This window comes from Astyanax mexicanus, chromosome 17, assembly GCF_023375975.1.
Source record: "Astyanax mexicanus isolate ESR-SI-001 chromosome 17, AstMex3_surface, whole genome shotgun sequence".
In the NCBI taxonomy this organism is placed as follows: Eukaryota; Metazoa; Chordata; class Actinopteri; order Characiformes; family Acestrorhamphidae; genus Astyanax; species Astyanax mexicanus.
Genome location: NC_064424.1, coordinates 13,656,381 through 13,680,750, shown reverse-complemented (window position 1 = coordinate 13,680,750; position 24,370 = coordinate 13,656,381). Strand labels below are relative to the sequence as shown.

At 36.9% G+C, this 24,370-nt stretch overlaps 2 protein-coding genes across 2 annotated transcripts; one reads left to right on the top strand and one right to left on the bottom strand.

Moving 5' to 3' along the window:
• Positions 1-956: 956 nt before the first annotated feature.
• Positions 957-3,156, bottom strand: LOC103027990 (sperm-associated antigen 16 protein). The gene has a single exon (XM_007259560.4). The coding sequence runs from the start codon at positions 3,053-3,055 to the stop codon at positions 1,223-1,225; it is 1,833 nt and encodes a 610-aa protein (XP_007259622.2). The 5' UTR covers positions 3,056-3,156; the 3' UTR covers positions 957-1,222.
• Positions 3,137-10,459, top strand: arxb (aristaless related homeobox b). Its single transcript, XM_007259614.4, has 5 exons — positions 3,137-5,222; positions 5,759-6,263; positions 7,873-7,918; positions 8,485-8,780; positions 9,918-10,459. Exons 1-5 carry the CDS (start codon positions 4,805-4,807, stop codon positions 10,174-10,176), a joined length of 1,524 nt encoding a protein of 507 aa, XP_007259676.4. The 5' UTR covers positions 3,137-4,804; the 3' UTR covers positions 10,177-10,459.
• The last annotated feature ends 13,911 nt before the right edge of the window (positions 10,460-24,370 follow it).

Sequence of the window (24,370 nt, the reverse complement as noted above, 5' to 3'; positions counted from 1 at the left end):
AGCAACCCCAGATCATTTACTTCCAGGTGGTCACTTTTTTGGCAGTGTATTTAACTATTATAATACAGGTCACTCTTCTAATCACTGAGTTATAATGGCTATTAAAAAAAAAGCAATGGTTTAAGAGGATAGTTGATCATATAGCCAAGCAGCAGAACCAATCATAAACAATCTTAATTCAACATTAAAAAAAAATGACAGAAAACAATTAAATGATTACATTTTAACAGCCACAAATTGTACAGTATGTCTAGCTAGCTTTATGGACTTATTTGAAATAAAAGTCAAAGTAAAAAAAGTAAAAAGTTAATCACTTACTAATGGGGACCAGCCCTAAATCAGGGAAAGTAGTTTAGTAAAGCTATTAGCTATTAGAAAAGACACATTTTATTTTGACTTAGGCATAATAAATGAGTCACACTCTTGACATAGGCCATTTTCTTAACAGGGTAAAAACAAATTATTTTACTACAGTTGGCCACTAGCTGCAAAAATTAAATTACTTAGATATAAAGAAAACAAAACACAGCTCAGTTAGCAAAAAATCTATAACTATCTTAGATAGAGTCAATGAACTATATGAAATATAATTCCATATATCATAATTAGTGAAAACATATTAATAAATAAAGAAACAAATATAGCTATCTTCTACCCTCAGTGTGAACAAAATGTAATAAAACATTTTGACAAAATCAAAATGTAATAGAAAATGCCTACACTTGTATGAGTTGAGAGTTGGTGTCTTGTCAGTAAGGTTGCAAATGGTTCAAATGAGACCTGATATTTGGTGCCAAATAGATAGGACAATTCATTTCCAAAGGTATCTTTTTAATGTAATAATAGTGCATTTTGTTACATTTATTTATATATTATATTGATGTAGGCATGACCCACAAATCATTAAAAAGCATAATGGGTTGTAGAAACAGCAATATGTTGCATAGCATAAGTATTTATACATTTGCAGTTTAATAAAAAATACTTCTCACAATCCTTGAAAATAATGAAGAGAGTAATTGTTTTGTTTAGTGTGTTTTTTATTATACATTTGATTGAACTGAAATTTCATTTTGGTAAGTTTTGTCTGCTTATCTTTTTTGACTGCTAAACATTCAAATGAAAACATTTCATGACACATTATTGCTGAATAAGTGAATTGTGCAACACTAATGTTACATCAATAACATTACACATTTCTTCTAAAAGTGCCATTCAAATATCATGACCAGATGCAGATCGCACCATCAGAAGCTGCAGATAATAAGTATTCTCCCTTATGGTCAAAAATGACACTCTGAACGGCATCATTATGCCCTGAAAGACTGGACAGGTGCAAAGAAGCCACTTCCACCAGCTTCACTGAGCCATCATTACTGGCGACCGCCAGCATCTGTCCATTTGGACTGAAAGCAACTTGGTTGCTGGGCTGTGGCCCAGTATCGAGGGTCACCATGGCTGATACATTTCTCACATCCCATAATTTCACCACACCACAGGAGTCACAGGAAGCGATGGTGTCTCCCAGGGCATTGAAGGCCGCACTGTTGCATGAGTGCTGGTGTCCATAGAAGGTCTGAGCACATAGCCCGGTGCGGGCATCCCACAAAGAAAGGGTCTTATCAGCAGAGGAGGAGAGGAGGATGTTGGAGAAGGAAAGGAATGTGATGCTGTTCACCGAGTCTACGTGGCCCCGCAGGGTGTAGCGGCAACGCTCACTGTTCAGGTCCCACACTTTGGCTGTGTTGTCCATGGAGCAGGAGGCCACAAAATCCCCACAGGTGTGGAAACAGCATCCCCAAGTTGCATGCATGTGGCCTTCTAGGGTTAGCACACAGCGACCTTTGGCAAAGTCCCAGATCTTCACTGTAGTGTCGCCACTGGTGGTGGCCAGACAGCCCCCACTGGGGTGGAAACTACATGAAGACAACCAGTCAGTGTGTCCCTCTCCAGTCATTATCATCTCACCTTCTGGCATCCCCCAAAGCCTCCAGAGATGGTCGTCACTGGCAGAGGCTATGACTAGTTTGCGTGGATGGAGAGCAAGACAGCTCACTGCCATGGTGTGAGCGTTGAGGGATTTGGTCAAGGAGAAGCTGGATACTTTAGGGCTTTGGGCAGATAGGGCTTTTATTTGAGGCAAGAATGGATTGATGCGTGTGTTGGATGGAAACTCAGAGTCTTTGGGATGTTTACTGGTTGTGTTCTTGTAGGGATCTTCAGAAGCTACACCATCTCCTGGTCTTGACTTTCGCTCTGGACTACGTTGGGCCTTCTCTTGTCCTTTCTGAGATTCAGTGATTCTGCTGCGAGTCCCTGGTGAGGAGTGTGTATGGCGTTGATTGCTGTCTATGTTTTGAACTTGACTGAAGACTCTGTCCCTCTCAATACTGACCAGCATCTTCTGCCTCAGGGCGGTCTGGTACTTTTCATTCAGTTGTCTCAGGGCAGGCTCATAGGATGCATAGTGTTTCTTTAGTCTTTTGATGTCCTCAACCATTCTGTTTTTCTCTTGAACCACACGCTTATGCTGCAAACGATGGAAGTCTCTCTCCTTCTGCAGTTTTATAATAGTCTCTCCAGCTTGAAATGCAGCGTGCTTGTAACTGTCTCGCTCTCTTTGGACATTTTTCAGCTCGTTATCAAGGAGTTGATTGTGGGTGTAGACATCTGGTATAAAGCCCACCTCATCTGTTTTAAGCTTGCCTTTATGAAGCATTTCAAACCACTCAGTTTGGAAGCAGTCCAGTGTTCTGCTCATGCCCATTTTAACCAGAAAGTTGCGGAGAAAATCATCCACCACCTCAGGGATGTGGTTTAAGGGCTGCTTGGCTGTGTTTGGAGGCTCTATATCCCGCTGGAATTCTTCAGCCCGTCCTTTAACTGCAGCTTTAACAGCAGCTTCCAGAGTCTCTTCTCCTTCAGTTACACTCTCCTCTTCCTCAATGATCTCCTCATACTCAAAACCATCCTCAGACTCCTCTGGAATTAATACTTTCTCCAGATAAAATGGCCCATCAACCGATTCCTCTGCAGATTCCTGCTTTTTTGCCATTTTCCACTGTGTTTACTAGTGAGCTAACTAAGTTTCTAGCTGCTGTCACTTGTTTATCTGTATCCTGGTTACTGGTGTTGCCCTGACAACGTATTTTTCGACATAACTCCGCCTTCTGCGCTGTGTTTGGCTAGTGATCGATCGTTCACCGCTTGAGTCTGAACTACTAACCAATCCTAGCGCAGAGGAGGCGGGGTTTATATGAAAACGGGATTTAATTACACAATAGGATTTTCCGAGCGAAATACCGAAGAGTTTATTATTTATTTTAAATTTTTAATATATACTCTTTTTAATTAGAGTATCAATGACAAGTAATTTCCCCCTTCGAATACTACTTTCAGTTTATAATATATATAGATTTATTATTTAAATAAAGAGAACATTACTGATTAACTGATTAAGCAATTACTTTTAATAAGAAAACCTAAAAAAAAAACTCGTCATTGTTCGTCTTTACAGAATTAGTACAAAATAAATAATATTGAATTAGCTATATATAAATAAAAGTAAAATATCTATAAGCAGTTATTCTGATTAAAACTATAAGAATGATTAAATGAATCCACAAAACATTGTTTTAACTTTAGTAAATCAGATCAAAGTCACATCAGGTCACCAAATTTGACAGGATCTAAAATATAACATTTGTTTTTGCAAAGCAATTTTATACACTAAACATAAAGCATTTATATCAATAAGATTGTCAAATAAACGATAGTATAGTTCTACATTTTTACGCAAACTTTGCCCCATTTATTATACTGTTAAAATATTTTTTTTTTTTCATTTAAAAACAATTAAAATGTATGAGCTTGGTCTAATAAACTTCACTTCAACATAGTATATATCTCGGGTTGATAGGCTAATTAGTCTGATTTAATAGTTATAACATAATTACATAATGGCATAAACAAGATCGTGTCAGTCGAGTTAAAAATAGTATTCTTTAAGTTTCTTAAATAAATAAAACATTTACATTTCCTTAAAAACTAAAGCGCAAAATAATTTCTTGATGCTATTCCCTGATTTGTAGTATCTCATTTTGAGCAGCAGGGTGCGCGCGGACTCTATTCTCAAAGTGGAAATGAGCCACAATTAGCAGCGCGCGCTAATTTCTCATCGTTTACTCATCGTTTTAGTTTATCAGTAATAGCCAATAACGCACAAAGCTCATATAACGTATTATATACAAAATCATTTTATTTGCTGTTTTTTCAGTATTTCAATGTTTTCCAAAAACAAAAGAAATTAATAAGTATTTTAAGGCATCCTGGCAACTGATTGTGTAATGTAAAATTATTGTATAAAAAATCTACCTATAAAGAAGAAAACAAAAAGATAATAAAAATATATATATTTCAGTATTTTTTAAAATAAAAAGGGGTGGTTAGAACTGAACCTGTCTTTGACACTGTCTGACTAAGCCAAACTGAAGAAACTAATTAAATAAATCATATTAACTAACACGATTAAACGTTGATCAATTTACTAAAAACACTAGAGGAACAGGTTAATGTGTTCTTGTTAGATATGTTTCTAGCTGAGATTAAAAATGGCTACTACTATGAAAAAAAATAATAATAAATGGTCAAAAAAAGTATTTCTGTAAAGATTTTTTATTTGGAGTAAATAAGACTCAAAATAATTCTGCAATTGAAACTATGGGATTTTGGATGAGAGTTGTACAAGTCAGACAGCATGTCATCCCTGAACTCTCGGTCCTGTCATGTTGCTCTTTAAACGTGTATGCTCTGTGAGATCTGGTGGGCACCACAGTTAGTAAAAAAAGGCAGTAAGTGTAATGATGAATGGCCGGGTCTCTCCGTGCAGCAGATCGAGCCTTTATCTGGCTGTCCAATCAGAAGAGGAGCCCAGGGGGCTCACACACATGTCAGAGTGAAGAGGGGGAGTGAAGGAGGTAACAGGTTCACAAAGGAGGGAGAGTGCGGCCCCTGGACTATCACAACTCCCCACATGAGCCCCTCAGACATGAGCGCGCAGGCAGAAGATGACATGCAGCATCAGACGGACTGCAAGTGGAAATCTCAGACCCTGCTGTCCTCCTACTGCATCGAGAGCATACTGGCCCGGAGGAGTCCGCTTACAGTCAGACTGCTGGGGGTGCAGAGTGGGTCTAAAGAGGAGAGCAGCGCTGCGGGACAAGGTGTGTGGAGGAGTTTAAACTAATTTGACCCACAACGATCTGTAATATTGTTGAGTTTTAATATTTTATAATGCTTAGTTATATATTTTAATAAGTTAAAATATATGAATTACTTTTATTTGTCTTTAAAATATGCTAAAATTCACATACACCTTAGGATTAATGTTAATAAACACATAGAAACAAAATTGTTTATGCTCTTAGTTGCCTTTTAACTATGGTTATTTTTAAAAGATTTAATAGAAATCTTTATGTATTTTTCTGGCGCATGCAGTGAATCATACAAAGCAATACTACTAATAAAAACAACATGTATTTGATGTTATTGTCTTATGTATGTAATAAATTATTACTTGTTTAATTTGTATTTTAATACATTATTATTGTTGTTATTTTCTTAGTATCTAATATGTAGCCTATTTAATAATATATTTTTAAACACTGCTGTTTCAGATACACATAAATAATAACAACAATTAAAAAATAATAATACTTAGTTGCTAAATCATTTAACAGCCTCCTTTTTTCCGGTGCAGCTGCTCCAAAAACACGCTCTTCCCCTCATCCGGACATCATGCACGTGCCCCCCAAACTGCGCCGTCCGTTCAGCCCCGTATTCGCGGGTCACGCGCATGAGGGCAAGCCTGCAGCGGACGATGAGAGACTCGCGGAGAGCGCGCGGGACAGCCTAAAGATTTCTCACGCGCCCCAGCTCAGCATCAGCCGGAGCAGATCCTACCAGGAGCACGCGCCTAAAAGCGAGACGGAGGAAGCGCGCGCAGACCTGGCTGGAGCTGGAGTCGCAGCCGGAGCGTGGCGCGAGAGGAGCGGGTCTCCTGGGCGCGAGGAGGACTGCCTGGAAGAGGAGCACGCGAAGCTGAGGGAGGGCGAGGAGGGCGCGTGTTTTTCCGCGGGCAGCGACGCTGAAGACGGGACGCAGAAACGGAAGCAGAGAAGATACAGGACTACATTCACCAGTTACCAGCTGGAGCAGCTGGAAAGAGCCTTCCAGAAGACCCACTACCCGGACGTGTTCACCAGGTAGAAATGAGATCTAAGGACACTTTGGGCCAGTGGGTCACATTCATCCTACTACAAGATGTCAACAAAAAGAGGTGTTCTTGATTACTCTACAGCTCTGGAAAAAACTAAGAGACCACTTCAATTTCTAAACCAGTTTCTCTGATTTTGCTATTTATAGGTACACGTTTGTGTAAAATTAACTTTGTTGTTTAATTTTATAAACTATGGACAACATTTCTCCCAAATTCCAAATAAAAATATTGTCATTTAGAGCATTTATTAGCAATAATTGAGAAATGGCTGAAATAACAAAACAGATGCATAACTTTCAGACCTCAAATAATGCAAAGAAAACAAGTTCATATTTATAAAGTTTTAAGAGTTCAGAAATCAATATTTGGTGGAATAACCCTGTTTTTTTATCACAGTTTTCGTGCATCTTGCATGTTCTTCTCCACCAGTCTTACACACTGCTTTTGGATAATTTTATGCCAATCCTGGTGCAAAAATTCAAACAGTTTAGCTTGGTTTGATGGCTTGTGTTCATCCATCTTCCTCTTAAGGTTTTCAATTTGGTAAAATCTAAGAAACTCATCATTTTTAAGTGGTCTTATATATTTTTTTCCAGAGCTGTATATGGCCAAATAATTAATCAGCAATGAAAAAGAGATGTTCATTATACTATTAAACCGTGTGTAGTATACAGCAGCAGTTCTCAAACTTGTGGGGGCTGGGAGCACAGAATACTATTATGCATGCATAATTTTCAGTTATGTTTATTTATCATTATCTGATTTGGCCAAATCTTACAAAAGGGGTGCCTGATAACTAAGTAAGTTTGAGAACTGCTGATATAGCGATACCAGGCCCAGAGACGTTACTGGTAGACCCTATTTGATGGGCCTAACCTGCACTGCGTGCATGGTCTACACAGAGACCAAAGTAGGCTAGCAGCCATAATTCAACACAACAGCAAAGAAGTGTTTACTGAAGGTCTCAATCTTCACTCAGCGTCACTGCTAAAACCTTACATAAATATTTTTTTTCTCAGACTCTCTCAATTTTATTTTTTTGCTAAACTAAGCTTTTATCTAGACATGTTTGTCCAGAATGTTACACAATAGGAAATGTCCTAGTTTGAATACGGTTTGTATAATAAAGTATAATATAATAATATATAAAGTGTTTTGAGGGATACGTTCTAAGGCTAGCCTACAGTAAATTCGACGTCTGTAGTAGCCTACTAAAATAATCTTAACTGGTAGAAAGATTTTCATGCTTGGTTTACCACTTCAATTAGGCCTAATTAATTTATTAGAACGTTTTTTTATTTGTTTATTTTTATATTTCAATAAAAGACATAGCTAGATTAAATAGAGGTCTAGATGTTGTTGAGTTGGTCGTCATCCAATTATTAAAAAAAGATATTTAAATAGACTTAAACGTATAGATTTCAGGCAGAGCCGATACTGAAGGAAATAAGCCTTTGATAATTGAACGAAAACCACGCTTTAATGAATGTGACAAAACTAAGTTTACGTAAACCTCACAGCTTTCATCGGTTCACTAATTTATCCCTCTGTTTTCTTTCTACCTTTTTTCTTTCTTTTTTTCTTTTCTTTATCAGAGAAGAATTAGCAATGCGGCTAGATCTGACGGAGGCGCGCGTGCAGGTGAGTCTAATTTCATCTTCATTTGTTTAAATACTGAATATTAAAATTTGAAGATGTGACTGAAGAATTTTTACTAAACTAAAACTGAAACTACACTCTGCCTTACAACGATAATTTTTATAGACGTGTGCATGTTAGTATTTTACAGCATTTTGTTTTCTTATTATTATTATTTTTTAGAAAATATTTTGGGTAAAAGATAACCGAATGTTGTTATATCATTATTATTTTACAATAAATTATTACATGTACATGTGAACATTTATATTGTTGTCAGTATTTTTAAAAATCTGATCATAGTAATCTAGCCTGTATGCAGGGCTCTCTTACATTACCTTAAAAGACCTGCTCATATACTTAATTGCCTTGCCATAAAATTACATAAAATTATATACTTTGTGTATTAGTTACTGTATAATTAATAGTTACATAATGATAGTTCCTAATAAAAAATAATCTATACCATCTTTAGAATCAAGTGCTGAAATTGATAATGTACTTGCTTTACTAAGTTAGCTGACAACCAGAAACACATATCTGATTAAATTAAACATCATCTTTCCTAGGTCTGGTTCCAGAACCGACGTGCAAAATGGAGAAAAAGAGAGAAGGCTGGGATCCAGGCTCACCCGCTGGGTCTCCACTTCCCTGGACCCATCACTGCAGCACAATCTCTGTGCCATTTCTTGGGTGCAGCTCCATTTACACCTGCTCCTCATCCAGCCATGGAGTCAGCGTGGCCTGCTTCCCTCCACAGACTTACCCAGGGCCTCCCCAGCCCCACCTCCCCCCACAGAATCAGCTCCCTGCTTGGGGCAGCCATGTTCAGACACCCTGCTTTTGTTGGCCCCACCTTCGGCAGGTGAGTCTCCAAAGTTTAAAATTGTGACTAGGTGGATGATCATGTTTACAGTAATGTACACTAATGTTTGTGTCCAGATGTTTGTGGAGACCCCATCTAATGAATGCTAATTCAGCTAGTTTACCTCAGATCCTTTGTTGACACAGATGTGCAAAGTCACACACACAGCTTGCCTTGTCCCTGTAGAGATATATTGCCAATAGAATAGGACTTTCTGGAGCAGATAAACATCTAACATTCAGCTGCTGAGCAGTGGAACTGTGTTCTCTGGAATGATAATGCTCCATCAAATTTTGAGAGGTTAGGGATGAGGTGGGTGATGAACATCCAACATCCCTACCTCACTGACCACTTTGTTGTTGAATGCAATCTTCCAAAGTTACTCCAAAAAAGCATAATAAACCTATTATTTCAGAAGAATCAAGAAGAACAAGCAACCTTACCAGTACATTTGTCCACATAGTTTAGCTAACAAGCAGTGGTTGTTTATAACCAGCATAAAAGTTCTTTCAAATTATTAGAATTGGACAGATGTTGCTTTTGAATATACTTACTGTACACGGGTGAGCAGAATGTAGTTTAGCTGAGAATTTTTACATTTATATTGTATTTATACATATCTATCTTCAAATACATATATATATAATATGTTATATATGAAAATATTTTTGTCATAAATTTACAATTTAGTACCTGAATTGGTATCAGCATCAAAAGACCTACATACAAATTATTAACCATTAGCATAAGCCCAATTCTGTATCACAGAGAAACAGAGCATGCAACAAAATGAGCAAAATTATGTTGGAGAGCTAAAAGTTACATAGGCATATCTATTCAAGATTACTTGCCAGCTGATCATGGTCCAAATCACAGCTTGTGCACATGGTAAATGTATGTTTCTGTATCTGTTTCTATATTTTGCTGGTTAGCCGTATTATCCCCTTAACTCAACAGGCAACAGGCAGGTCTTTGCAGTCCTGCTTCTGCTTTCTTTCTGAACGTTTAAACTCAGAAATGATTTCTGGATTTTATCATTTTTATCCTTACAGCACCCTACTCTACTCTATAGTATAAATCTAGATTTGTTCTTAGTTTTTTATTTAACTAATGACATGCATCTTTCCTTCTTCTCAGATTCTTTACCAGCATGACTCCACTTGCACTACAGAGACTACCACTTCCAGCCATGGAGAGTCTGCTTCAGTCACACCCTCATATCCCTGAAGCACCTTCCTCTTCTCCTCCTACTCCACCTACTCCGTCTTCCACTTCTTTGCCCGTGGATCGGCGGGCGTCCAGCATCGCGGCTCTGCGGCTCAAAGCGAAGGAGCACTCGGCTCAGCTCAGCCATCTCAGCGTCATTGCAGCTGGTGCAGCTGGAAAAGAGGCCTGATGCCTTCATCTTACCAGCCAGGGCACAAGACCAAAGCTGAACTGCACTATAGTGTGAGGAAAGTCCTTACAGAACCCCCAGAGGAACCAGGCTTTACTGACGACTTGTAAAGCTTCATCATGGCTTTTACTGATGGATGCAATGTCAAAGGTTCTGCTGCAGAGTCCTGTATATCTTATAGTTTATTCAGAAGATGCATATATTGTATTGGTAGTAAAAAACATGAGCTTTAATGAATGTTTTATATGTGTTTTAATAAAGTGGTGAACCATTAACAGTGGAATGGGAAATAAGCACTTCTTGTTAAACACTCCTAAAAGTAAACGCACCTAAAAGTTGAGTCCTTGGTGTAGAAGTGCAGAAGAAACTCTAAAAGCAATCTCTCAACAGATTGTTATTTTAAGTCTGTGGTTCTCAACCCAGCCCTACCAGAAGACTCCAAACAGCAGAACACAAATAGTCTACAAAATAATTGTAGTTTTTTTTGTTGTCATATAATTAGCAACTAGCAGGGGTTGATTACATATAACACGTACGAGTAAATGGACAAAGAAGTAGTAGGGAGAACAGAACATATGAGAGCAGCAAAGCAGGCATGTACAGATGGAAGCTGGTGAAAGGTTGAAGTATGGATAACATAGCATTAGAGTATTCTAGTAGAACCTTCTTTTCTTAGGGCTCCCAACATTTTTTGTTCAAACCCAATTTCTAACATTTAGCAGGTCAGTTTGGGAACTGCTGCTTCAAAAACATTATTGTAAAAAAGATTTGCTAGTAAAAGTTTAAAGAAGGCTGTGGATGAGGGGTCAGTTTTAATTTGCTGTAGGTAAAAACAAAACAAAACAGCACTCAAACCTGTGTACTGAATATCACATACTTATACTTCAGATTTCTGCACCAGTAATTGTTGTATAGGGCTTTAAATATTGTTTATTTTGGTAGTCGACTTATTTGATGATTATATATGATTAATATTAATATTAGTCAATGGCTTTCTGCTATCCCCTAAATCACTGCCTCCTATGTTCCAATGATTATTTTACTGCACCTGCTTCACGTACCTTAACATAATACGTTCCTACAGCAACTGAAATAATGCTAACGATAAGTCAACACTAAAATTTGGAGTCAACATTTTTATTATTGCAACCCTACTGTGTACTGTGCTGGTAGAGAAAGAGCATTTAGAGTGCTGTCCGCTTGTGTTAAGGCTCAATTATATTTCCTTTATTTATGACTCTGAAAACATCCAATTCTTACATGGACCTATTTCTATACATTCTGTACATTAGTAAGACAAACATTGACAGGCAGTAGTGTCAACTACTCCATAAGCTTCTTTTCTAAGTTTATATCTAGTCGTTTGCATATGGTAGTGGTTGTGTTTTGCCTGAACTGTTGCTACACTTTACCCTACAATTACTTTATTTTACTTTACTTTATTGTATGAAATATGGATAAAATGTATGAAGAGTACGTCTGTGTTTAACATTTAGCATAAATAAGCCTTACAAACCCAAGGCTTTGTAAGTTAAAAACTTAAATGTATTTTAATACATGGCAAAATATATAAAAATGGAGCATGTCTATTGATGAATGGACCATTTCAACTTGTCCATTAACTACAAAATATATAGCCTCTAACACAATCTAATTTTTTTATTTTGATTTGTGACCGCAAATCACTTCATATCAAATCACCCTATTTTCTTTATTTTATATGCTGTGAGGCTTCTGACCGGTCAAATACAATACAGACAATTATATGAACATATATGGAGTCAAATCATTCACAAGATTAGACAAATTAAAAATTTATACAAACCAAAGAACGTCAGTTTTTTGTAAAGTAGTTTAAATACAACCGTAGTATATGCTACACTCGCTAGAAGATGCTGATTTTTGGCAGTCGGACAGTTTCAGATTATTTTCTTGATTCAAAATGACTTTAAATAAAATATTTTTACATTGAAAACTTTACTTCAATTAAAACCTAAGGTTTTCCTTTGTCCTGTAAAGTTAGCATTTTGAAGATATGAAGATTTTGAAGATTTAACTATTTTTGTGGGAATAATACTGAGCTGGTAACTGAATGTTAATCATTTAAACATTTGAATATTAGATAAAGTGTTTTTGATGCAGTTTGAGTGTATGTAAAGTTGTGTGATGAAGTTTTCAGGGTCCTGAATGAAAGGATTTGAAGCCTCAGCTCATCTACTTGCATCCATGTCTAAATTTGTTTCGGCACTATTCACACACATTAAGAAGCTTACTTTCTTCACAGCCTCCGGCTTTCCTTTGTCTCTAACAAAGAGTGGCTATTGGGATGAATGGGCCTCTCTTGTAATCCTGGACTTCTACCAACTGCTTTAATTCCCCCACACTTAAGTCATCATCCAATTAGTTCAGTGTATAAAGTGATTTGTCATCTCGTAGACTTCCTTTCTAAGGCACAAGAGAAGCACTTTGTCCTATTAGTTACTACGTTCCCCTACGCCGAGATAATCTACAATGCAATGAATAATAGGAACTGATAAGTACAAATCCCCCTCAAAAGGGGGTCTTACACAGTGTTTTGTCCAACCTGCTATTCAGTGCTGGATATGTGAAAAGGTACAAGGCTTAACATAATCAAATGAATCTGACTAATCTATTTGGGTGCTCAATTTCGAGTTAAAGCTGATCTCTGGAAATGGACATTTTCAGCAGCGGGGAAATTGTGGGTGTGAAAAGAGCTGGTGACTTACGGTGTGGAATGGAGGTATTATGGGTTCTCATTGAAGTGCAGGTGTCTCCCTGTTTAAAGCTCCCTAAACAATAAGGACAAAACAGATAAAGAACAGAACTGTAGAGAAGTTTAGATGAGCTGAAAAACATGAAGGCAACAACGAATGCTTTCATCCACTGAGCTGTTCAGAGTCATGCTTTTCTCTCTGTTATTGGCTGGTGGAAATTCTTAACTTGATGAAAGTTTTTACTGTAATGAACTATACATGGAATTATATATGGAATTATGTAGTAAAAAGTGTTTGGCCTCCACAATCACCTGACATAAACCCGTTTGAGATGGTTTGGGGTAAGGTGAAAAAAAAACTCGTAGTAGTTGATAGTTGATAGTTGATACAAATCCAATTTTCTCTGCAGTAAAATAAGTTCTAAAAATTCTAAAAACTTGGAGGGCTTTGGAGGATTCAACAGGACACTTGGAGAAGCTGTCTGTCCACTCTCTACTCCACTTAATAATTTCAGATCAGTAAGAAGAATCAACCACAAATTCCCACATTTGAAAATAGACATAAAACCTAGATAACCATAATATAACAAATTTTATTTGGAAGACATGATCTGTGTGATTTGTATTCAGGAAAATACTGATTTTAAAATTAAGTTCAGGAAGGCACCAATTTTATGATTTTTATTCATTTTATCTTGACAGTTTCAGAGTTATTTACAATTTTACAAACATTTTCTATTACAATTACAATTAGGATTTTCAGTATGTTGTTTCTTATCGAGCATGAAATCTTTTATATAACGCTTGCAAAGAAATTCTAAAGATACCAGGCAGAAAATTGACAAAATGCCTGCCTAAGGGGTTTGATGCTCAAAAGGTACAACTTAAATTTCCAAAAATATTAACACTCTGTGCAAAATGTAAATAAAGATAAAAATGCAATTATTTGCTCTCATTTACCCATATTTTATACACAATAGCACATAGAACATATATGTTGAAAGTGAGAAAATCATTTACCTGTTTAAACCTTGATGGTTTGATCTTCTCAAATAAATTAGGATGGGGTAACAAAAGCTAGAAATTTTAATCAGAATCAAATATGGGCAATATTGGCATTCACCAATCTGTGAAAAACTGCGTCTACAAATTGTGAAACAATTTTTCTCCATGTTAAATTAAAATTTATGGTACCCCAACATCTAAAAAATATAATATCATCAAAACGTTTTGTCTGTATTGAATGCTGGTGATCTTTGTGCCCTCAGGTGGAACCACACTAAAAACAGGCATGATTCTGTTCTGGAAATCACTCCAGTAAACACACTGTTTTGCAGATTCATAAATCTCTACTCATCTTTGCTACTCTGTGCACCAAATAATTCTTGGTAAATCCGCCACCCCCAGACCTGCCACAACCATGACCAAGATGAAACGAGTAAGAAGATGGATGGACGGAAACATACAATGATTAGTCTGTAAAGAGAGAGCAATTCTGTTTAGACAGGCTGATCTTTCATTCAAATCAGAACCACTCCAGGTTTGCGAGCTGTAATTTATGATCCCAGATTCTTATTCATTCTTTTAGTTTTGGTTGGCACAACATTATCAGGTTTTACAGAGCTGTACTTATATGTTAAAGGTCATCAGGACCTGATGGAGAGATTATTGTTAAATCTGGACGGTTGTCAATAACTACACCTCTCTCTCTCTCTCTCTCTCTCTCTCTCTCTCTCTCTCTCTCTCTCTCTCTCTCTCTCTCTCTCTCTGTCTCTTTCTCTCTCTTCTTTCTCTCTTTATTGATGCTCTCATTGGTGATGATTATCACTCCCTTTGGTTTCACTCAGTGAAAAGTGCAGCATGCTAATTCCCCCTAAAATTGCAGCAATAGCAGGTATCTTTATTGGCTGCCTTCTGAAGAGGAGCAATCAGACATAATGGAGTGCTTTTAAAAGCCTTCAGTCCTGTTCATCAATTGTCCGCTCAACCCCTAATCTGCCTTTAAACACACTGCTTTACTGTGGAACAAATGTCTGTAATAATTCAGCTTAAGTATATTTGAAAATCATATCTGATTTGAGGCAGAATCACAAAAATGAAAACAAAGTGCATACATTTCCAAAACACAAATAAAATTAAAGAATACTTTAATAAACAACAAGAGGTTTCCGGACTAAAGATTTAAAGATAAACTCCTACTGTGATTCACTGCAAACTGCAGTTCACTCCGTTTTCTAGGAGTCTCAAATTACACATTTTCAGTAAGCTCATGGAATGTCATATAGAAGACATTTTATCAGTATTTTATAGGATTGTCCATTTTTTTTATTACAATCATGCAAACTAACTAAAACACTTAAAAAAACATTGTTTATGCTTTCTAATACAAGTAAACATATGGACATTTGCTCATTTTAATTTAAACAATATTGAGAATTAAGGTACTATAACTGAGAAATTTATTTAAACTTGGTAAAATATAATTTAGCTAGTTGACCCTTAAACACAGTTTTCATGCATCTTAATATAATTTAGGCATCTTGGAATGTTCTCCTCCACCAGTCTTACAAACTGCTTTTAGATAACTTTATGCCACTCCTGGTGCAAAAGTTCAAGCAGTTCAGCTTTGTTTGAAGGCTTGTGATTATCCATCATCCTCTTGATTATATTCTAGAGGTTTTCAATTTGGTAAAATCAGAGAAATTCATTTTTTTAAGTGGTCTCTTATTTTTTTCCAGAGCTGTATAATGTAACATATAAGAAACCATAGACATTTAGTTTGGTTTGCTTCTAATTGATGTGTAATTGCATCCGTAATCAACAACCAAAACTACTTCCAACACAAAAACACCAGCAAGAAATGCTGTGCAATGAGCAAATTTGCATCCTGCATTCCAGCAATAGGATTTCAGTCTGACTAAACCGGAGATGCATTTGACTGACTAACCGTAAATGCACGTGGCTGACCTGGTCTAATCAGCATCTAAATTTGTTATTCCTAACTAAACACACAGTCCTGTTTTGAGAATGTACTGAGTTCAATTTTAATCCATGAGCAGGACTGATTCAAATGCAGACTGCATTTTATAGTCTGATAACTGCTGAGATACAGTATGTGTCTGAATGGAGACTGTCTGCCTGACTATCTGGAAACTGTCATTTTAACAACCCTAGCAATCAGTCAGAATATACAAAGTATGTTCACTCACAGAGCTATTGGATAGATCATGGTAATGATAAGGGGTCATATTCTGTAGATAATGTTGCTCTCCAGGAACATTTTTAGAACAATGTTAGGACTAATTGAATAAGAAACAATATGAAGAAGAGGCTAAACCCTATTCACTGAATGGATCTGGCCCCAGCTGAGCCTGGACCCAAACACTGTTCAAACCATTTTAATCAAGGCCTGTTTTGGAAAGAGCGCAGTGAAGCCGTATCATCAGAGCTGGACCTGATTGGTGTCACTTGGGTTAGATTCCTTCTCAGCATAAATGTGAGTGGGGAGCTCTTTCACTCAGTGTCACTCTTTTATTCTCTCTCTCTCTCTCTCTCTCTCTCTAGTTGGAAGTATGAGTAGACTATTATTATTTTCAATGGAAAAAGAAAAATCCTTTACAGTATTCAACGGTATAAGAATACAGTACCAGTCAAAAGTCTGGACACACCTTCTCATTCAATGATTTTATATATTTTTTCTTCCTTACATTGTAAATGAATACTAAAAAAGGCTAAAGACAATAAAGGAACACATAAGGAATCATGTAGTATACTTTTGCATTTAGGTGCTCTTATCTGGGGTGCTGTTTACTTGTGGTTTCTGAGGCTGATACCTCAGAGGTACAGAAGTAAATCTTGGTGTTTTTTCTTAAGATGGTCCTGATGAGAGCCAGTTTCATCATTTTGTTCAATTTTTTTGGATTGACTGACCTTCATTTCTTAAAATATTTTTTTCTGTACTTAGTTGAGTAGTTCTTTCCATAATATGGATTAGAACATTAAAATAAAACTATTAATATATATTAATATATTAATATATATTCACTGTATACCAACTCCAATGCTTCACACATTAACATTAAATTAATTAAATTAATTAGACCATGACAAGGCACAGCTGTTAACTATATATGTTTGTGTAAATGTAAAATGATGTGTCTCTTTTCACACTGTCTGTGTCTTGTCTGTGAAATCACTATATACTATTATATATAAATAAATGTTTTCTGCCTTGATAAAAAGTTTGAAAAAAAAAATAATGCATGCTGTCTTACTATGACAATGAAAACTAAAAACGAAAATGGCATTTACGCATTGTATCTTTCACTCTTAATTGTACTTCCTTCTCAGTCTCAGAAAAAGAAAGAAGGGACTTCAAGGGAGCAATTGCATGAACTATGATTAAGTGGTTATTGACGTTCAGAGAACATAATACAAATCTGGTCTACATGTAAAACTGCAGCGCGATCTTTCCGGCCTTGATCCACAGGATTTATAGGAAAGACGATTTGAAACACAGCATGTGGTGTGAGGCTTGCCTGAATAGTCAGTGGTAGTTCCTTCTAATCATTATCACCTCATTTTCCAGCAAATTTCTCCTCTTATCTTAATCTATATATTGTTATGTCCCCTCATAACCTCATATTTGCAGAAATATCCTCATGTTTTCTAATCTGTAGTTCTGTACAAAATGATCATGACCATATTTGATTGATTTTTATTTTACATGCACTCACTAATTTATGCAGTTTTATTTAAACGATCAGTTGTTTTTGTAAGGGTCTGCCTTTTCTGCTATTTGCCAGCAGAGGGTGAAGACAAAAATGCCCTGTCACCCAAAGAAACTCCAAATCTCAGAATTACAAGAGGTGATCAGAGTAAATGAGGCACACCTGTTGGAAATGTTATATAAGGCCATGGCAAGCAGCACATTCCGCCACACCTTTGTAGAGGGATGACTGGTAACAGAGGGTATAAAAAATATAAGAAAAAAAGAAAGAAAAAGAAGATCTCAAAAGTATTCAAAAGGCTCATGAAAGAAAGCAAAGCAATCTCAAAAGAAAGCCACACAAAAGAAAAGATACTAAAAGAAAACAAGAAAAAACATGTGGCAGTTCCTTTGTTTGTCTTTCCCGCCTTTTTTCCCTTCTTGCTTAAGGGGATAAAATCCCTCGCACACAGTTTAAAGCACTCACTCTCCTTTCTTCACCCTGTCATTATAACTACTCATATTATCAGCTAATGATAAGTACATGTAAGTAAAGTGATCAGATTACATCTGCAGTTATGTAATCAACAAACTTTTTAAGTTGTCATTTTTCTGTATAGAACCATTACTAAGGACCTTTAACAAGCCTCCTTTTTGGGTGTGTAGACCAGTGTCATTGCTAACTTATTTTTTAATTGAGCCTTTCCAACCAATAATCATATATGATACATAAGTCTAAATAAACCACATTTTAGTTTTTAATAAAATAAAAAAAAAGAAAAAATAACTAATTTCTCCCTAAACGAAGAAATGGTTGCTATATGGCTATTTGTTGGAAGGCTCAAATTCACGTTAATTAAACTTTAAGATAGTATTATATGCTAAATAATAAGTGATTTATCTTTGGTTCTGTCTCAGTCTCTCTAGATATATCTCTGACATCGTCTTTTGGACTTGTTCTCCATTCTCTCTGTTTCCTGATGTATACATTGTCAGTTTTAGAAAAGCTTAAATCACTCTATTTTCTGTTTTTTGATTTTGTTTCAGTTTCCTCTTTTTTCTTCAATTTTCCAGCCATTTGCTTCCTCAGCTCACAATCGGTCTGTTGCCAGCTGCTTACCCAATCTCTCTGGCTTTAAAGAAACTCATTTGGTTTCTGATATGATCCCTGCTGGGTTTTCAAGCATTCCAGAAGGTGATGGTACACACAGCCTTCATCATTCACCATCATCTCTCCTCCGAAAGTAAAATGACATCACTATGACTTTGGTAAGCAATATCAGGGTGATTAGAGATAGCTTGCAGATCTCATTTCAAGTATGCTCTCAGATAGAAGCTGGCCTTGAGTGTCACCCCTGACACGCGCCTACTGTGTACCAGATTGGGTCCTTTGGGCTTTTCAAACTGTGGTCTTGTCCCTGAGCTTATTTAATGGGTAGAAATATACGTATAAATGATCTGTGACATGAATGTGAGGCTATGAGAAAGAATATTAATTGATATCGTTTCTGTCCAATGAAAAATATCTCAGAAATGGTGACGTTACAGGAGAAGTACAAAATGTTCCAAATTAGGGAGTCAATGTAAATTGTAGAGTGTTTCCTTTGGTCTATTCAAATAGTTATGCAACTTAAGAGCCACTGCGGGGTTTTAATGATTTGGAAGCTTTTTAGGAAACTAAAAACAGACAAAAATGGAGATGCATGTCTTTTATTGGACATCAGTGATGTGCAGCATTTACTTCATAGGAAATTTATTTGACTATCTTGTTTCAACATGACATCAAATTATACAGGGCTATAAAGGGACATTAACATCACTAACATTTTTGATATTGATGGGCCCTACTTTATGTATGTGTCCATAAATGGGCCAGACTATAAATAGGAAAATTTTTTTTTATTTAGAGTATATATAAAATTATATTTCTCATGTATTTTATTTAAAACATGTTAATGTTGATGTTAAATAAAACATGGTAAAATGTATATGCTCTAAGATTTGGTGAAAAATTACCATCAACTTAACAATGACATGTACAACAAGTACAGTGGAGATTACTGACTGTACACCATTTGAGATTGTACAGTAATTACCTTTTGTATTTAGTAGAGGCAATATCAAAGTTCTTTAATATCAAAAGCCAAGCTTTCTCCATCACCCAGCTGTTTTTCCATTGGCTGTCGGACAGGTTAAACGTCTGTGCCTTATCACCTTTGAGAAAGCATTACACACAGAGACCAAGAGAAACTGAGCCCTCAGCTCACTCTCCATCACTCTTTTTCCTCTCAATCTCACTCCTTTCTAAATCAGTCTCCATTGTAACAAATGACACCGTTTTGCTGAGATGGAATCATTTCAAAAGCAATTGCCAGTCTTTCAAAATCAGCAGCGGCAAGTCAATCAGCTGGAGCACTCAAACATACTCTAGTGTGATTACCCACGAATGAGGAATTTGCAGGGTTAGGGGTCCTAAGCTCGGCGAAGGTTAGTTAACACGCTTCTCTTCAGTTCATTTCTAGCTTAGAATAAGACAGTAATGGCAGCTGGTCGTGTCAGTGGGGGAATTTTAGAGTAGCCATTGCTAAGCTGATGACAAATCTAACACTTGTTTGAAAAGGCCTGGATTTGATTCAAAAGAAAACTTAGACCCAACTTGAGCGAGTGGTGAATATCGTGATATTGGAAAAGCAAATCACTAATCCCTCAGCCCGTTCCAGTTCAATACAAACTGCAGAATATTCCATCAGTATGCCATTCCCTACGCAAACAAATCACTTCCGCGGAAGAATCATACGCATCTCAAACGTTTCTTCTGGTTCAGGACCCAATCTTGGAAGAAAATGGCCTGGAAACAGGTTTGTAGCACTCAATCTGTATATAAATATGTTTCTACAATTGACATTTGACTCTTTCTCATGTTTATATACAAGCATACAGTGATAAACTGCGTTCAGCTTCCTTCATCCAGGGAGGAATGGAGTGGAGGAGAGAGAGAGGAAAAAAAATCAATTCCAGCACCTGTCAGCTCATTGGGAGAAAATAGCTCGACAATTGCATAATTGCGTCATTCAGTGTCTAATGCAGTGAACACGGACAGCCCTGCAATGCATTCCGCCCAATTTAACCCAACGAGCGAACCACGTTTCACACCAAAGCCTTTTCAGAGAAAACCACCAGAAGTGGACGCAGTTGCTCTGAGGATTTTTTTTGCTTAATTTACACTGTTAAAGGCTCTTAAATAGTTCTTTGCTTTAATGTACAGTTCTTGGAATAACATTTACTGCTATAGTACCTGTATATTATAAACCTTATAAGGGTTAACTTTATAAGTGCTTTAGTGAAAGAGACGTCAGTACATGCAAGTGACATACAATGAACCCCAAACATTGTTTTGTGCTCTTTCAAAAACCAAAAACATGTAAATGAAACAGAGCTAAAAAAAAGAGCCTTAAAAATGTTAAGACCCCAAGACTGCTACATTACAGTCAATTATTATACTGTATATTAATGCACCCAAAATTTACATTAATCCAACCCTTTAGAGAACACCTTTTGAGGTTAAACACCACAGCTACTTCAGGATAATATGAAAGGGAGGCTAAAAATGCTAATTGCTAAAGCTAGCCAGCTCAGACAAGATGAAACAATTACTAATAATCACAAAAAGATCAACAAGATCGGTACATCTGTGTTGTTTAAGATTGTTTCAGATTAAAATTAGCCATCTGGCTAAATCTGGCACATTTACATTATGAAATAATGATGTTGATCAATGTGTATTGTTCCTGTTATTTAAATAAATAAATCAAATCAAATAAATCAAACATCTGAGTGCCCAACCAGAACTTAGGCTTGGTCAGGCCAAGATCTTCTACCACTTTCCTTGGGCTCTGTCACATATGTACACTAATATCACACTAATAATTATATTTCATGGAAAAAATAGACAGGTTTCATTAAAAAAATAATTATAAAAAGTAATCGCAATTCTTGTTTTTTTATGCAGTTTCTGCAGATGTACTCCCTCAGTCACTCAGCCGGTCATTTTCTGACTTCTTTTCATCTATGGACCAACTAAACCTGTACCCATTGATGTTCTGGAACATTATTATTAGATTGGTGTTAATCTGTGGGGGCCTTCCCAATAGAGCAACGTCAGTGGCTCTACAAGCTCATTAGATAAGCTAGAGTACAGCTGAAGCTTTGATTGCCTCGCCAAGGAGGCCTCTCCATTATCAACCTCCGTCTATTCATGTGTTTGCCCTTTCTTTCACACAGGATCATCACTTTCTTTCTCCCCTTCTCCCATTCCCCGGCCCTCCTCTCTCCCAGCTGCTGTCCGTGGGTGAACGGCCATAATTGCCATAATTTGTTAAACACCATAGCAACCCCTGTTAAAGTGAGAGGTGTATACACGGCTCTTTGTGCGATTGTGTTTCTTCTGCTGGACTAAGCAGGGGCGTCCGTGTGCTAATGCATATTTACTTTTTCGGCTCTCAGAATAGCAGCCTGCTGATCAAGACTGTAAAGGGGTGTCCAGTGGTGGTAAATCGCCCACTGATTAAATAGTACACTGCCTTTGGGCAGGGCGCTCAACAAACAGTCCCGAATATGCTAACTGTCGCTATGTAAACGTCAAGCTTGCTTTTCTCCTCGCTATAAAGAAGGGGGAGGGAGGTCTTACAGCAAATGCTCTTCATCTCAGTAATTAGCTTTCATTGCCTAATTTGTCACCATTCATTACCACTCAGCTGCATTCCAACGCATGGGAGATAACTGGAATCTATGCCAATTGTACAAAAAAAGATACAGTATGTTAGCAATTTAGGCTATACGTACAAAGAGTAGAGTAATTTCTGGATTCCATTTATAGAGAGTCAGAATGAATTTTGACTCTCTATAATTGGAAATTAACAAAATGAACAAACCTCTAAGTTTCTACCAATTAAAGTTTCCCAGAACCTGGAATCTGAAAAATCATTCAGCAATAGCTAACAGAACCAAAGGATGAGCAAGGGACTAATCTGGCAAACCTTTGTCTGTCAGCACAATCTGAAGTATCATTCACAAATACCACTTAAAACTGTACAGTGCAAAACAGAAGTCGGATGTTCACAATGTCCAAAAGTGGCATTAACTTTTGTTGTACTTAGTGGCATGAGGAATGGAACATCACACAGTGGGAAATGTGTATTATTGTAAATCGACAATTCAGTATTTTAGACTATTTTTTCCTAACTGAACACTCGACCAAAGACAAATAAGAACATCCAGACTGTTATCAGCAAAAAGTCAAAAAGCCCGGGTCTGTTATGGTATGTGGGTGTGTCAGTACATCAGTACAATGATGAAAGCATTAATTTAGAAAAGTACTTTGAGATCTACTTTGATAACTACATACATTATGCTGCTTCTGAGACGATACTTTTACAGGGACATCTATTAATCTTTCAACAAGACAATGCAAAACCACATGCTGCACCCATTACAAAAGCATGGCTGTGGAATAATGGCCTTATACTGGTGTTTGCAAGAAGAATTTGACAAAATACTGTAACACTTGAAACACTTCATTGCTTTATGAAGCCAAAACATTGATGACTAAAAAAACACACTCTTATTAAAATGCTGAAATTGATGTATATTAACAAAGTAAACAAAGTTGATTAGATAAAACATTTCATATATTGGGACCATATTGACATGTTATAAAAAAACAACAACAAAAAAAAAGTAAATGTGCTTTTTAATGTGCATTTTCCATACTGTCCCAACATTTTCTTATTCAGAGTTCTACCAATTCATGGATTTCCTAGAATAATTAATCCAATCAGGATCCATTTAAGAATCTTTGTTTTTCAGAATGTAACTGAAAAGTTGTGAGGACATCATGACCGTCAAGTTATGTTTATGGTTGCTAACAGGTGATTTATAATCCTCAAAGCTCAGTCTGGCTGACCACCAGACACCACACACAAGTTTAACACCAAATTTATACGCTCAGATTTGGTGCTCTAAATACTCAGAAAAAGCCGGTCAAGCTACTGATACTGATTTTTTTCAGTACATCTGAACATACAGCATGTTACTCTATCACTTACAGTATCTCTGGTCAGCGTAAACTATCCCAAAGCTATCAGAGATATATAATATTATTCTTATGAGCATCAGTCATGAATAGGCAAAACCAGGACAAGCCCATCAGCTATCATAACAACCACAAGTGAGTGATAATCAGTGTGAGATTGTGTGAAGTTTCCACGCTTCCATCTCACAATTTACATTTAAGTGAGAGTGCCAAATTTAACTACGCAGATCAAAATACACACCGCCACAAAGGGCCTATCCAACAATCAGCCTGAGCTATCACTGTCTGCTTTGCTTGCGTGTGTGTGGTGAGGGCGGTGGGGGTGACAGGGGTTTTGGGGAGGCGGGGGCTTCATGCTTCGTACGATTGCTGTTGACAGGACACAAGAGGTCCAGGTCTCCATTTGCAGGCACTAGATTAGCACCATTATTTCTGACCAACATAACCCACCTGTCCAAATCCCTCTGTTCCGGAGGTCACCTCCATATAGACACACTATACACAAACAGATCACTTCCAGGCTCTGAGGCGGAACACACACGCACACACACACACACACACACACACACACACACAGAAACAAGTCAGTTTTGCTATTCTTGTGTGGACCTTCCATTCACAAAAAAACAACCGTAGCTAATTTATAATACCTCTGGACCTT

Coding starts and splice junctions, on each gene's coding strand:
- LOC103027990 (XM_007259560.4), bottom strand. CDS start 3,055: ATGGCAAAAAAGCAGGAATCTGCAGAGGAATCGGTTGATGGGCCATTT.
- arxb (XM_007259614.4), top strand. CDS start 4,805: ATGCTCTGTGAGATCTGGTGGGCACCACAGTTAGTAAAAAAAGGCAGT. Junction 5,223..5,758: donor GAGCAGCGCTGCGGGACAAG/GTGTGTGGAGGA, acceptor TTTCCGGTGCAG/CTGCTCCAAAAACACGCTCT. Junction 8,781..9,917: donor GTTGGCCCCACCTTCGGCAG/GTGAGTCTCCAA, acceptor CCTTCTTCTCAG/ATTCTTTACCAGCATGACTC.